At 36.5% G+C, this 16,892-nt stretch overlaps 1 protein-coding gene across 7 annotated transcripts in view; it reads left to right on the top strand.

The window, feature by feature from the left end:
- TCF12 (transcription factor 12) overlaps positions 1-16,892 on the top strand; it is a 174,612-nt gene that overhangs the window by 107,870 nt on the left and 49,850 nt on the right. For all 7 annotated transcript variants that reach the window (XM_042803706.1, XM_042803704.1, XM_032990141.2 and 4 more), the window contains exons 8-9: positions 10,428-10,563; positions 13,648-13,700. In XM_042803706.1, the coding sequence (XP_042659640.1) occupies positions 10,428-10,563; positions 13,648-13,700 (189 nt within the window). The remainder of the gene's footprint in view (positions 1-10,427; positions 10,564-13,647; positions 13,701-16,892) is intronic.

The following is a 16,892-nucleotide window of genomic DNA, read 5'->3' on the forward strand; positions in this document are numbered from 1 at the left end:
AGGGAAGCAGAAATGAGATTTACTGACAAAAAATGGAAAAGCAAAGAATAGTATGAAAAAATGTAATTTGAAATACATGTTTTGTAAGAGCAAAAAATTTGGAAGTGGCAGGAGTAAAAGACATGAATGATTGTGGGTAGTGGGACAGAGTAGTGTTTTAGTGGTATCTGACATGAAATGTTACTTAAAATACGTGAGTCAAAGAAGAGAAAGGTATTTGTAGCACATTGCATTTTAAAATGTAGTTGTTCTTTGAACATGTATGAAAACTTCCAAACAAGTCTCTCAATCTGCGGGTGTAGCCCCCAAAAAGCAGCATGGCAGCATGACTCTGCAGTTGCTCCTAGGATGCTTTGCTAAGTTTTTAACAGTTCATTACTTTAATACAAGGGCCGTTGTAATAGACCACTACTGACTTGCTTTACTGAGGCATTGTATGTCAGGGTGAGCAGTAGATGTCTTGCTGGAAGATGAAAGAAGTAATGGACAACTGTGGACAACAAATATATTAGGTGTTTCCTTGTAGGGCCAGAGAGTCTCTACGGTGTCTATCCCTAGTTGGCTTCCTTGAGAGAAATAATTAGACAGTTATTCTATGTTGAGGATGTGCCATCTGCTCCTATAATATTACAGTGTTATTGAAACGATTCAAAAAAAGGAGGGGATCTAATGAAAGGGTTTAAATTAATAGAAAGATCTAAATAGCTTTTCTCAGGAATGATTTGAAATAGTCATATTTAGACCACACCTAGGTGGTAGGCAGTAGAGAAAGTAATATTGTGACAAAAGGGATGCTAGAGTGTGGATAATTCTTTCTGGAGAATGTTAGGATAAACCTTGTAGCTAGTGCGTCTCGGATTCCTTCAGGCTTTTTTTTTTTTTTTTTTTTTTAAATTTTCCAGGTTTTGAAATTAGATCTTTAAAAAAAAATCCAATATGTGGAGAGAATATACACTTGTACGTAATTGCGTACAATGAGGAAAAAATACGCATGCTTTAAACATGCTAATTATGAAAAGGCATAAGTGCTGTAGAGGGGCTACTGTTTTGTAGTCAGACTGCACCAGTTATGGACCCACAAGGTTTTATCTTGCTTGGTTTTTGGTTTGGGTTTTTTTGGTTTTGTGTTTTTTGTTTTGTTTTGTTGTTTTTTTTTTGTTTGTTTGTTTTTTGTTTGTTTGTTTTTTTTTTTTTTTTGTTTGTTTTTTGTTTTAATATTAACTAATGTGTCTTAAACAGCGAAAAGAAACCTCTTTCTGCTCACTGCTGGCAGTGTGTTTGAAGTTGCTTTAGATGGATCTTTCATATGAGGCAGAAAAATACAAGATACTTTGGACCTTTCTTATCTATGGGGCCTTAGAAATGGCTACAAGTAGTTGTACCAGTTGCTTTTCCTCCTCCTTCACATATTTTTAGAAACAGTTTAGAGAACATAATGTCTATTTAAATCCAAGTAATAGTGAGTTATAGAAGTATAAAAAAATTTAAGGCACGTAGATGTGTGGGATTTTTAACATCAATATAACTTTAAAGCTGACAAACTGATTTTATTTTGTAAATTTTCTCTTTTTAATCTCCTGTTCTGTGACACCTTTGATATCAGGTGTCTCCCCAAAGCAGATGTTTACAGCTGAGCTATCAATCTCAAAGAAAAATGGTTCTGAAGGAAACACTGACACAATGTTAACTGAAGCAGCAACTCTGGATTCTGCCAGCTGATACCGTCTTAGAAGGTTGGGGTGGGGAGTTGTATAGACAGTTTAAGAGCAAATGGAATGTCCAAACTTGAGTTTGTTTTGCTTCATTTCACTTCTCAAGTAAAATCAAGCAATATTAACTTTTTCTTGATTATAATTTATTAGAAGTGACTTACTTATTGTGCTATTGGAAAAATAACTCCTGTCTCTCAGCAGATAAGGAGCCTGCAGAACCATTTTTAAAAGTAAAAATGTACTGGGCACGGGGCTAGGTTTCTTCTTCCAGAGCTGGAGGTGACCACCTGAAGTTAATCAGGGGAGACATCCCCCTGGAATGAAGGGGGTAGCAGGTGTTAGGAATTAGTTATAGTTGGGGGAGGGATGCAATTTATAATAGGAGAGCAGTTCTGCAAGGAATCATTTTGAATGTCTTAAGCAGAGAAACTGTTACTTGTCTTTACCCTTCACTTGCTCACACTATTTAGGTTTCGCAAATTTTCTTGCCTCCTTTTAATTTTTGATTGTTTGATTGTATTTAAGGTGATGAGTATCCTGTAAATCAATATATATCTACTGTCTTACACATTGCTGCATAAGGAAGTAAAATGCATGCTACACCATGGAGTGCAGATACAATTTCTTTGGCCAATTACTGTTTGTGTGCAGCTAATCTTACTGCCTCAGAGCTGGGTGCTTCTCAATTACAAATTTACCATATTATTGGAGGGTGGGGGAGAAGATTAGCTCAATTCTTTTCTCCCAGCCCATACCTGTCTGTTTGGGCGAGCTGGATTGCCCTTTAGATTTTCTTGAGGTGTTCATTCCGTTTGTCTATAACTACTCTAGTGTGTTGAGCCCCCATTTACCTTCCTTTCTTACTTCACAGAGAGATAAAGTCCATTCCCAAACTTTGCATCTGCACAGATTACTGCTCTCAAGATGAATACAGATCCTGAGTAGAATTGGAAAGGGGGAGATATGACTGGTGTAAGCAACCTGTTATTTAGCATTTGCTGCCTGGGATGGGCTAGGAGAAATTGTGACTTGAGCAGATAGTCAGTGGATGGAAAGAAGCACAAGACACACTTGCCATTTAGATTCTTCTTCTGTGGAACTAAACCATCCAACTGGCATTAGTTTCCCTTGTACTGTGGAGTGCTTTTCAAGATGGTAGTCCTCTTGATGGCACAGGAGCAGGGAGTAAAAGATAACATTTATTAAGGGGAGGGGATTGGATTGTAGCCTAAGATATTTACTGAGCTTGTCTATTTACTAACACTCTAGTATTGGACTTAGTGAAAACGTGGGTCCTTAATGTTAAGTCTTAACAATTACCTGGTTGCTATATTAGTGATAGTTTTTGAACTCTCATGTTACACTTTTTTCTGACTTGGTGCTTAGAGCAAGTGAGACTCTTCTCTTGGTTATGTGGTAGAGGAGATGCACAGCTTCCATACCATGTACATGAAACATTCTACTAATGGTCTGAAATCTTCTGAAATCATTTTGCTGATGATAGTCTGACTTCTGTAAATAAGACTCAGCATAAAATTTTTTATTATAATGTTGTCTTCTCATGTTCATGTCTTGTAATCATAGAGAAAAGCAGGAAGGCTGGTACAAAAAATTAAAAAGTAGATGAATAACCCCTCAGCTGCTTCTCTTCTGACATTTTGCAGTTCTCCACAGACCTTCTGCTTTTGTATAATCTTAGTAAGAAAGCTGTTCAAATTACTGTTTTCATAATGTAGTGGAAAGATTCAAAGGCAAAGGGAGGGGAGCCTGACCTGTAATCACAATGCTTAGTAATGCCTTCCTAGAATTCAGTCAGCAACGCAAAAATACCTTGCCCCGGGAGGGGATGAGTGAAGACAAGCTGAGCCAGCATAACCTCGGGGATTGGACACCAACATCAGCAGGGTGCTGCTTTTAGAAGCGTAAGGCAGATTTTGTAGTTTTGCCAATATGCGGTAACAGTACAGTGAAGCCACAATTGCAAGAAAGGGACTCATTCAAAATATCTGTATTAATTAGGTGCTTTAAAGCCATTTAGATCAGAAAGAATATAAAATGTTTCCTTCCCCTCGCATTTAATCTTTACTCCTCGAACGTAAAGAAAACATATATGGAATCCTGAATAAACTACTTCCTTCTCCCTCCTCTGTCCCTGTGCTCAGTCTCAGTATATTTGCAAATACACAAATGTCCATAGTAGGAGATTCTGTGTAGGTATACATATTGAATAAGCAGCTCATGGTGATTCAGAAGAGCTTTGGTGTAAAAAGAGAATATATTGATACCTTGATATTTTTCAGCGTTAACATTAATTGGGAGGACAGTAAAACTATTTTGTTTATGATGTTGCATCACTTCAGTGTTTAGTACCCTAGGTAGCTGTTTTTTACTCCAGTGAGCTAGGTTAGCCTGATTACACTGGCAGGATGCAGTTGATGGATGACTGTCATTATCTTCTCAAACCTGCATGATACTTTAGGTATAGGAGATGATAATTAAATTTTCAAGAGAGTACACTGAGATTATATGATCTGAGTATTTTTTTTTAAATGAGGAATGTGTTTGCAATTACCAGTATGTTGTTAGAGGATACTCTCCTGAGATATTTTATTAGCAACCCTTGATTTCCTTTAAATAGATCAAGAAAAACTGCTCAAGTTATAACACTTTAGATCTTGTTTTGGTTTTCTAATTCTGTATTTTCCTCCTCCTGAAACAGACCAAAAATGTATCTGATCAAATCTATTGGTAATGTCTTGAAGATGTACAGGTTAGCACAATATATTTAATGAAACCTTGTTTGAGACAAAACACTGGAGAGGATCATAATTAATGCCTCATTTTCTGCCAGTTGCTATTGATTACTCATTCAGGGTCCCTTTGTTCTCAAAATGGTAACACTGTATTTCACATTACTATTTGATGATATTCTCAGGATGAGATTCTTTAACAACATGCTGATAATTGCAAACATATCTCTAGAATTTAAATTTAAAATGAATTTACATCATATGTTAGTGTTTTTTCCAAATTCAGCTCCTATTTTGGAGTGCATATTCATCACAGTTTCCAAAGATTGGAGTCTTGAGTAAAGTGAGAGTCAGTACTTCATATCTTGGTTGTATTTTTGGCTTAACTGCATGACATGAAACTCAGGTGAATGGTCTTTTTGCAGCCCATACCTCTGTACTGTACTAGTATGCTACAGAGGAATGACTTGTTACTGTTTTAATTTTGTGCTAGGTTTTCCTTTGAAATCACAGTAACAACATACACAATTTAGCTGGGGGATTTTGCAAGTTTAGGAGAATTCGACTTCTCAATTTTGTTACATTCTTTTAAACTAGCTCATGCAAATTGTCAGATTTATCTATAAAGCAAGATATGTGAAATATTAAGACATATATATGCTTTAAGTCATCCAAATGGCTCACTGAATGTGATATGAAACTTTTGCTTTTCCCAGTGTAGCATTTCTAGTTTACAGTAAGGCAAGGAATGCACTATCTGCGCTACGTAATTCTGAGAAAGAACAAGTGGGTTTGTCTACCACTGTGTGGTGGGGTAATGGAGGGTTTTGAGTGAAATGAGTGCTGTTGTGTTACCCTACTTTCACAAAATAATGTATCTAAGCTCCCAATTTTTAACTAAACACTTAAGTACTTTTTATTTAAACAGTTTTCCTGCCTTAAATAGGACAGCCTGACTACTGGGACTCAAGGCATAAACTTTTTGAAAAGGAAGCTAATGCAAAAGAACTAAAAAAATAAAATCCAGTTGACCAGATGGGGGAGGAGGGGGGCAGTTTCAAGATTTAAGTTTGCAGTTGGTAAGCTGCCGCTCTCATTTCACTGCCAGAGCAGACTGCCGTGTGCCAGCACAATGGCCCTGTCATAATCAGTTGCATATAATGGGCTAATGCTTTTATTCTTGACCATATTATTCTTTTGATAGAAATTAATGAATAATGTAAAGGCACACAGTTGTATTGGGATGAAACTATTGCATAGTTTGGCTATGACTACACTAGGAAAACCTGAGTTCTTAAAGAACTTGCTAATAAACTTGAATTTTTTAAATTAACGTGAACAAGATTTAGACTAAGAAGCACAAGGCTAACTGCCCATAACCAGTACATTTTTGAAAAGGTAAAACCTTATATACGACAATGTAGTGTCTAGAGTGTGTTTCTTAAAAAGGTTTGTGTATTTTGCAGGATAGCTCGGCTTTCCTATCTACATGTGGCCTAAGTGCTGGAGAGCTGCAAGGAATATTGCATAAGGACAGCTGTAGGCATTTACTTGTCCACATTTCTTTTTTTATATCAAAGTAAGAAAATCAAAGTGTTTACTAACATATTCGAATTATGCTGGCTGGTGTCCTGGATGTTCATGGAAGGCAGAGCAATATCTTGGCATCAAATTGTATCATTGGGATTCTAAAGATGCATAGAATTGGGCTGGGGAAAAGAAAATTTACAGAGTTGTCAAACTCCTTCTTACCTTCATGCTCAAATTCTTTGAAAGACTAAATTTTAAAACCATGTTAAAATACGTAGAGTAAAGAGCTGCCTTCATCTTGGGCATACCATTTTGATGTAAGCATATGGTTGATTAGCTTGTTAGTTTGAATGGAAGCTAACTTTGTATGCATGTAAGTGCAGCTGCAATACAAAGTTACTTGTTTTCTGTGACAAAGGTGCATAAATACACACACACACACACACACACACACACACACACATGTAGATATGATTGTTTTCTCCCCACCTCACCCTTACAATGTTTGAGTAGAGGACTCTCCTGCATTTCATTTTTATGAGAATACTTTTTAGGAAAAGGACCCTTTTAAAGCATTTGTCTAGATAGTGGCCCTTGTAAAAGCCTTTATTTCTTGGGTCAGGCTGTCAAAACTGTTTCTTGGTTTTGCTGAAAAGGATAAATTTGAAAAGTAAAGCAGTCATGTTTACCTCTTTTTCTGTGTTCTCTTTGGAACCAGCCTTGCCATGTTCTTAGTTGATTGTAATAAAAGCCTGTTAGATTTTTTTTTTTTTTTTTTAGGTTGGTTATTGAACACATATTCCTTAGGAAAAATATTGCTTTAAATAAAGTCTTATTTATTTTGAAGCTGGAAATATGCCTTGTAAAATCCAGTGAGGCAAATTTTTAAGGGTGATGCCTGTTCATTTATAATGGTAATGTAGACAGGACTCGGCAGCGTTCAGGAGAATAACCAGTCATTGATTATTCTTTAGTAATTGGATCCATGCTTGGCAGATGAGGTTCGGAGTGAGCGTGAACATTCTCTGTGGAGAATGTTGCAAACTACGTATGTAAGCGATCTGCCTCTGTGCAGGGACCCCAGGCACTTAGTCAGGAGAAGCTTGGTGCTGATAATACAAAGCTTTTTTGCTATCCTCAGTGGTATTTTTGTATTCCTTTCTTTATCAGATGCCCTTAGGAAAGGATCAGTCCTAATCAATATTGCTTCTCAATTGGTTCAGACAAGCAGAAAAATCAATAAGCTGAACTAATGACATCTATTTTTATTTTCTTTTGGAAGACTGAGGAACAATTATAAAATTTTAAACAGATGCTTCATTTGATTGTGGGAATGGTAGAAGAGGGCAGTGGTTTTTTGAGTTTGTTGTCCACCCTTCCCCCACCACCACCATTTTTTTTTCTTTTTTTAATAAAAATTCTTATGCAAACACAATATAGATCAGGAAACTTCTTCAGAGTGCGTTGCATAGCTTGAGATTTACTGGGTATGTATCGTATTACACTTTATGTTTTAGTAGCCATGCTGCTTTGAAATTAAGGGTCCGATTAAAATGTTGAGAACTGGAAAGCTTAGGACAAGAGCAAGAGTGACAGATGTCATGAGGTAAAGGTTGGAGGTTGGGTCTGGAACAGATACAGACACATGCCTTTTGGGATGGCTTGGTAGAAGTGAATTTAAGAGTTTTTATTGATTGGCTGTTTTTTTGCAGGGAGGTGCTTTTTTTGTCATCCTCTCCTCCCTCTTAATGAATAAAGGAACAGGGGAACAAAGAAGCCTTCTACTCCATTTTTTTTGGAGGCATCTGTATGGATCCCACTGCATTTCCAAAATCAGTGTCAATGATCAGAAGGAGATGCTGGGAGGGAGAGGGGAGGGTTGTCTTTAACGTGAATGGGATGTAGTTCCTAATTGTGTTTGACAGCTGATATGAGCAAGCAGGGGCTGGACTAGACAACTCCAGAAGTACCTGCCAGCCTCATTGGTTCTGGGATTCTGTGAGTGGGACCTTGCTTTCAGCTACTTGAAATGATAACTATCACAGTACTTCCTCCCCTTCCTCACGGGCTATGTAATGAAGTTTTCCTTCAGTCCTGGGTATTCTTGGGCTAGGTGCAGAACTGGTTTCATTTCTTCTTTTGGACAGTATTGGTTTGGAAGAACTGCTTTTCTGAAAACTTTGCCCAGGTTTCCTGCAGTGTATTCCACTAGAAGTCTAATAAATGTTTAGAATAACGCTAAATTCAGACTTAAACTATGTAAGCCAGATATTCTGATAATCATGTTTTCTGCAAAACAATAAACTCTTAACTGTTTGTCAAAGGCAAAACCAGCAAATCTTGATACAGTCTACAAGCAGATTTCCCCCTTCCCCCTGTATTTTTGGTGTACTTCGTTTTTAAAGATCAACTCGTTTCTTATAAGGATATCTCATTTTAATATGGGCTTTATATTAACAATTCTGATTTGAAGATTATTTTATTCTAATAAGGATGAAGACATTGAGTTGAAGGCAAATTTTGGTTTTATGCCTTAACATTTTTAGTCATTATTAACTTAAATCTTTGAACTGTGTGATACATTTTTAAGAAATAGTTAACACTTCTGGGCCCTCCTTTAGTTTGTAATGGGGTGACTTTCACATACCACTCTTTCCAATTAAAATATAAGATTTTTATGCTGAAGTTAGTCATCAGACAAGTAAAAGCTAGAAAATTCAGTTGTGGTATGATAAGAAATGATTTATCTAGAAAAACACACTTGAGGTTATTGCTTATTTTATATATAGACTGTAATTTTAGATGAACTCTGGATTTTCTGCTAACCCCAGTACATTGCAAGTTAGAAGGGATTTAGTACTTTACTGAGAGCCATGTGAGTTAGCTTTACCTTTCACAAGTCACCACACCAGAAGAATCATCTTGGATGATCTAATGTAATAAAAAAAACCCAAACAAACAACCCACACAAATTTATTTATGAATGAGGGTATTCAGACCTTAGAAGGAAAGGTGAGGGGAGCCAGGAGCAATGGCCTCTGCATATATACCAGTGGGCTGCTGTAGCCCTAGAAGGCAACAGCACTAGAGCAGTTCCTGCCATGATCCGGACTGCAAGTGTGCTTGCTCAGCAGCCTCTGGAACCCACGGGTGTGTGTGGACTTTGTTGCTGAGAGTGGTTTCAGGGGAGGAGGAAAGTTAGCTTGGGAGTGATGGGGCTGAAGGATGAGCTTTAACTATGTGGCACCTCAAGTTTATTTTGGTATAAAAGTTAATCCAGTCAGCAGTTTCTGGTTTAGCATCATCTGACAATTGAAATGTTAGCGCAGTTTGAATGTAGGCAAAATATAACTGTTGTCCTGCCATCCGCAGCCGTGCTTCATCCCCTTCGTAACAGGAAGACTACACTATGTAATGACTAAGTATTAAAAAATCAAGTCACTTGTTCCTGAAGGCTGCTGATTCTGTGATGATCTTAAAACACTGTCCGATTTTGCAAATACTAGAAGCAAAGTGTCTTCAGCTACATGTAACACAGAATGGATGCTGCTGTACGTGGAAAGCTGTATGCAACAGCCAGGAGTGAAGCGGCAGTGAATGCATTTTTACTGTCTGGTAGCATTATGTTTTCTGTACAAACAGTTTTGTGGGTTTCACTCCAAGTCTGGGGATTTTCAGACTAAAGGCTAAGCATAGTATCAAACATGGAAAAAAACTATGTTCTTGTAAATCATTCATTTCAGTTTTGCAAAAGAAATCCAAATAAAGTGAGGCCAAACAATATATAATGCACTTGTTAAGTGGTTAGAATGTTTTTGTATTTACTGCATGAAAAGGAAGAAAAATGGTAGGGTTCAACTACGTTGTTGGTTTGAAGTTTTTAAAATGTCATGATTTTTTATGATCTGTGCATTAATCTAATCTCTTACCTCTTCTGTCTGCATTTGATTTTTTTTGGGGGGGGGGGGGCGGAGAACAATTATTCCATGTTTTTATGAATGTAATATAAGTCTGGATTTTTAAGTATGTGCTAAAACCTAATGTTACCCTATAAACTCTTAGCAGTTTTTATCAATTATGTTTATATCATATAATAGAAGAGGTGTTACACTGCAAACTAAACAAAGTATTATGTTTTTTGTTTAGAATTTAAGTATGAATTGATTCTTTCAGATGTTTTAAACGGAAATGGTTATGTGTTTTTGAAGGCTCACAGCCAAACTTGCTCTGCCCTTCTGAATTATGCTATAGTATATTCTCTGAATGTTTATTTTTAAAAGTCAGCATTTTTTTAGAACGCTAAGACCTTCACTGAAAGCCTGGTAAATTCCTATAAATGCCAAGAACAGTATGTGTGGTTAAGTTTGTTAGCCTGGTATATTAACAGCTGAGTTGTTATAGAGCTTAATTTTACTTTTCTCCATATATTCTGCAGTCCAGTCTGCTTCGTTCAGATATGGGGCTTGGAAGTCCAGGTCAGCTGTCATCCTCGGGAAAACCTGGAACACCCTACTACTCATTTTCTGGAACAAATCAACGCCGAAGACCACTTCATGACTCACCAGCTCTTGGTGAGTAATACAGACAGTTTTTAAACTTTTATTCATGATACACTTCTGCAGACTTTATTATTTTCTTTGACAGTTCATTTTATATACTAGAGATTGCTCTGTACTGAAATTCAAGTTATAGCAAACTGCTATGTAAGAGATAAATTGAAATTATTAACATTTGGGGGGGGGATGCTAGTTTGGATTCAACACTGGTCAGTATTCCTTATAAAACAAACAAGAAACTCCAATAAAACCCTTAATTGCAAAAGCAATAATGACAGATGGATAGGAGCTGATGACCAGCTGAGTGCCCTTAACCCATGCCATCATTAACTCCTGGAAATGCCTGACCTTGAGGTCATTACCATTATTTAGTAGGGGAAAGACACAAAGGGGAAACAATTATCCTTTTATATGCTAAAAGTAACTTTATTCAGGGCAGTATATAGTTCAGTGTAATTGGTTCAACATGCCTTTAAAGTTCTTAGCTATTGGAGACTAGTACTTTATCCTAAAATCAAACTACCTTGCAAAATATGCAGGCAGGAACTTGATGAAAAATTGTTACAATTCTATGACAGTATTTTATTCTGGAGATACTTAGAGATCAATGGAATATTCATACTCGGTCATAGTCAGCAGTAATATTTCATAGCTCTAAAGACTTTCTGTTGAATTAAGGAATCGAGAGTGAGCCAGCTGTTCTGTCATTTCTGCTATAAGACTACTGCCAATAATTGGGTGTACAAGTTTTTAAAAAATAATCTTGATATAAAAAGAAAGACTGTAACCTGATATTCTAGTTTAAAATCTACCATATTTCAATGTTAGCGTGTTATGTCATTAGGATTACTCTAGTTATAAGTTTGGGTTTTTAAGTCCCCTCATTCTCTACGGCACTTCCATAATAAAAACTTGGTTTTTTGGAACCATGTAACTTGAACCATACTTTACCCAAAATAAGATTTCATTGAATGCAAATTGTTTCTGGAAGTAACTTTAGTATTAACTAGAACAGCAAAGTCCTTGAGCATTAAAAAAGTCCTGAACATGCTTGGAATTGATTTTTATATCTTTTAATTATAAAACTATTATTTTGGAACTCTATCCATATATATGTGTGCGTGTGTATGTATAAGTACATGTATATCTTAAAATACTATTTTTGCATAACTTTTTAACCTGTTGTCAAGACAACCGCAGTTTAATCTGGTGTTGTCTTTGTCTGCAAATACTTTTGTAAGTAGTCATGTTCCTCAGAACATGAGAATCAAATGCAGCAATTCTTCAGATCTGTTTCAGAAGAGGAACGGTCTGAGGAGGGTTCAAGTGAAATTGTTTACTGCTTGGAAGGTTGTTTGAACTTTAATAGAAAAGAATTGGAGGGTTTTTTGTTGGTATTGTTGTCATTATTATTATTATTAAGTTTTAGCCCTACCAAATTGTTTTCAGTGAGAAACTACTCCAATAGTAACCTGCTGTAGGTCTGAGCAACATGGGGGTTGTTAGAGCATGACTTTGGGTAATAGACAGTGGGATACTCAGGTGGGCAGAAAGGTTATGGTTTGAAGCAGTCATTGAGGGAGAGTCCTAAATGCGATCGTCTGATTTTTATTATATACTTGAATATACGATTAAGTTAGTTACTTGTGCAAGCTATATAGAGTCTGGTAAGATCCAAATATTGTTAAATGAAACAAAATTAAGCCAAGCATGGCATTTTCAAAGTAGTACTCCTATTTATTTCTTTGAAATAGAAGCTCAAGGGGTATAAACCTGTTCAAACTGGTAACAGTGTGATATTCCTCTTTCTTTCATGGCTGAATTTGGGGGACTGTAACCTGGGGCATAGCAGGTGGTGGTTACAAACTTATGGAAATATTTTTCCAGAAATGCCAGGAAAATGAAATGCACTTCTATCTTGAGTCTTGTGTTCAATATCTTGAGAAAGCATGTCTGAAATATTTCTATTTTTTTAACAGACTGGTTAAATGTTGGAAAACTGGTGCCCCGAGAATTTAAAGCAAAGTTAAATTATGGCTATTTTACCCCTGTGAAGGAGTTGCCTGACCAGTGTTTTAACAAACTCTCTTTAAATTTGCTACTAAAGTTCACTGAAACCAACCGGTGTTCCCTTTTAGGTGATACACTGCGGTGTAAATATCTCTTCCAGAAGTCCTTTTATTTTCTTTTCAAACATGTCCTATAGCGAATGATCTGAGTAAAGATATCCAGCAGATATTCTCACCTTATCTCCCCTTTATCTTGTCATATCATATAATAAAATTGTGATTAAATGTTCTGAATGAAAAATAAGAATGTTGTATTTTAATTGAAGACTCGATCAGTCAACTGTAGAACTGGTAATCTTGCCAGATACTGGTCTTCAGAACATCAGTGAATTTCTAATTTGTATGCATACTGTTCAGACTGATTTTATTAGCAGCTGACTAAACTGGTTCAGATTCTTGATTTAGGTAGTGAGGTTGCTGGGTGCTTTTGTGATGTTACAATAATTATTGGTAGAAGGAAGCAGGTATCATACTTCCAACTTGACTATTACATGCAAATTTCAGTTATATTCTTTTTATTACTTAAGAAAATTAATTAGGTCATTAGATATGCTGTTTATTTACAACCTTGGTATGGTCTAAAATCTATAAAAATTTACGTTAGCATTTTTAGAGTATAAATCATACTTTAGCATGTCATATATTCCTTTTTGCTACTTCTGTCTTTGCTCTGAAGTGCAGGAAAGGAAAGCACTTATCTAGCTAGTCAGCTCCATTTTCCTCCTTTATATATCTCAAAATCTTACTTTGTTTCTTAGCAAGTGTAGAAGCTCATCAGTGTACCCTGTAGTGTTAGTGTTCTTAGGAATCACTGCTTTCCTTATGGGAAAAAAGTATTTAGCAAAGCTTTACTTCAGAGAAGAACGTCAGTATGCTACATTCTGTGAAAGACATTTAATTGGCATGGAATAAAAAATGAATGAAATTGGAAAATAAATCCATCATGGAAAGGAAAAGCTGTATGGTGTAGCTATTTATTCTTTTTCATTTGTGATGTAGGTACTTGAAATGTTGTTTTTTTTGTGTACAGATCCTCTGCAGACAAAGAAAGTAAGAAAGGTGCCCCCTGGTTTGCCTTCTTCTGTAAGTACTATGTTTTTTACTTATAGTAAACAAATAGGGCTGAAATTGTGTTCTCTTTACCTGACATACATACAAAGGACTTAACTTCAGCATTAGGAAGCCGACCCGCTGGACGTGAAGAGCTAGCCTAGGTAATTGGGAGTGGTTCTGGAGGACTAAATACACATTTGATGTGGAATTTTTAGATTTCTTAGCAATGATTTGTAGCTTGCTCATATGCGCCTACCCACTTGTCCCTGTCATTTGAATTCCTCTCTTGGGAAGAGAGCTGGGCCAGGAGCTGTCAAAGAAGATCTCCTGTACAGGTCTTTTGATGTTTAATTAGTCATTATGTTGCTGAACAGGAGGACAGACAGAGATTAATAGCTGAGAATCTTAGAAATTTACATTTGTAATAATCCCAGTGGAGCTGAAGACATTAAGATTCGGAGGACATGTACAGCTCAGCTTGCCTCAGTAGGACTGAGGTTATTAATATGCATAAATCACCGAGTCAGATGTTCATTGTGAAGCCCTGGTGGATTTTAAAGCCTTCATTAAGCCTTTCCTAACTTCAGCCTAGCATCAGGAAAGCTTTCAAGCAACTAGTTTGTTGATCCCTCTTTGCTTGAAAATTTATCCTTCGAGAATAAAGGGCTTTGATGAAAAAGGTTGGAAGGGTTTTGGTGGAAAAATCATTAATGGCTGTGATAATCTAATGCTATAGGGGTGTTTTGTGGTATTAAATATGCTTTATTCTTAAAAGGAAGAAAATTGTTTATAAATGAATCTGCATTTAAAAATCCACGTGAAATGAAAAATCCCCGATGAAGTGAAGGACAGAATTATTTTTTCCCCTGCTCAGAACAAACAGGAGGGGAGGGGGAAGCTCTGCTGCCTTGCGGGGTACATCTCTTTGTTGTGTAAATGGATGTTGGGCTTTTATTTGGCAGTACTTAACACATGGGCGCAGGTGCACTTGGATGAGTCATAACTCAAAGCCGGATAGGCTGAATAGAACATCCTGCACAGGCAACAGTAATACAGTGGGAACAAAATGGGTCTGATCTTTTTATTTTGTATTGAGTCTGAAGTACGAATGGTGACTTCTAGTCCTCGCATCTCCTCTGTTCTCTCCTCCCTCTCTTTCGCTTCTTCCTCCCCCTGCTCATGGTGATATATACAGAAACCGGGATCTGAAATCCTATTTTAACTGTACTTCCAGATGGAGCTGAGATAGTATAGATGGCCTGGGGCAGCTGTGCTCTGAACCTGCAGCCTACCTGGAAGCCAGGATTGCAGCTGCAGGCACTCTTAAAAGCTTTTGCTTGCATAAGCACTTGGGCCCCACTAGAGGCTGAATAGCTGCTTGATAAACAAAATGAACACAATGCCTCAAATCATTATTCCCGAGGCCAGGAATATTCTTCTTCTTCTTCCCCAGTCCCCCCCTTCCCCGGCCCCGCCCCCCCCCTTTTTTTTTCCCCCCCTTCAGCAGCAGCTAAAAATAGTTTGGCAATTTACATTTTAACAGTTGCGTGTTATGTGGGGTGGCTTTACAGTCTAGCAGATGATTTCTGCTAGATTAACAAAAATATATTTAAAATGTCAGAGAAGCTAAAACACATAGCAGTGCAATTTTCATGTAATTTATTACTGTAATTCGAGGCAAGTAATAAAGCTTACATTACATGTTTAATATTTAGTAGCATCAGCCAGGTAGAGAGATCATTTTAGCAAATGAAAAATTTCTCTCATTTCTCTTGCCAGGCTTTAATTGTAAGAAGCAATATTTTTCAAATGGTTTTCCTTTAATTCTTCTTCTGTGAGAAGAGTGGAGACAACAAAATGCTGATAAATTTTATTTGTATTACCATTGTACCAATCTGCACAATAAAGTGCAGTTACTGTGAAGAATCAATGATTGCAATGCTGCAATTTTTAAGTACTGTTTCTCTGTATTTCAGTGTTTTGTGATGAATAGAGCCTTGAGGTAGAATGACATATTAAAAAAAAAGTGATATGAGATATTATGTGTGTGGAAGATGACACAGAACTAAATTTCACTGAGTGTCATAGGAAAATTAAATCGAGTAGATAATTATGTAAGTGTTGTCTTTACTTTAAATATACCTTGGCAAGAAGTCAGAATATATTGTGGGAAATACAAAAATTGATTTAGCTAATAGGTAGTGCAGGGAAGTTTTAATTATAATATGGAATGTTACAAGAAAGATGATACTTTAAAAATACAGATTTTTACAGTAACATTAATTTTTCAGTTTCTAAAAGTTTTTTTTTCTGCAATGTTTTTGTGTTAGTATTGGGACTACCATGTCAACAGATACTCAGCAGTAATTTGATTTCTAATATAACTGTAATTTAATAACAGTCTTTTAAGAAATAATGATTTTTTTTTTTATGTTTTATTTAAATCTTCCTCTAGTTTGTTTCTTTTTCTCTTGGGTTTGTATGGTATTTTCTGAAATTACTTGCTTTGAGGTTTATTTTTCTTCATGTATTGTTATCAGGGCCTAAAGTAAAAACAGTTCCAGACAAAAATGCTAATGAATAGCTTAGTTATTTTCTGGAATGCAGTTCAATCTGAATTTGTCCTTTTACTGTAAAAATTAAATGCACCAGGGAAATGCATTTTTTAGTTTTCCTATCGTAAGTTGCTAAGTGGTGAGTCATTGCCCCAAACATTTTGAAAGTTGACTTGCAAGCATGTTAAACTACAAGTCCTAAATTTAAAGCCTTGTGGAGAGGGTAGAAACTAAAAGATCAGCGTGTTATTTTTTTCGCACTGTTAGCTCAAGCCAGGCGTGAGTGAACAGCAAGATTAAGATGTGCCATTTATATTACAGCAGGGGGGGAAATACTGTTTAGTGAGTTACATTATCCTCAGAGATTCAAAACTCTTGTATTTATGAGAATTTTTCTGGTTATAGGAGTTACCTTAACTAAGCCAAGAAACTAATAACATCATGTGACCTGAAACCAGTTGTAACTAATTGACGGGGCTGAGTTAGGAAGAGCACTGTGTCAGGGTTTTCAAAGAGCTGTTCAGTCCACAGAGGGAGAAGAAAAAAAAGTAAGGCTCCGTTTTGGAAACGCACAGGTAGATTTCCACAATTATGGATGGGCTATGGGCAGAAACATACAATTTATGTGTGTAGTCAGAAAATATTGTAAGCTAATACTTATGATTAG

This window comes from Tyto alba, unplaced genomic scaffold, assembly GCF_018691265.1.
Source record: "Tyto alba isolate M040663 unplaced genomic scaffold, T.alba_DEE_v4.0 Super-Scaffold_41, whole genome shotgun sequence".
NCBI classification, from domain to species: Eukaryota; Metazoa; Chordata; class Aves; order Strigiformes; family Tytonidae; genus Tyto; species Tyto alba.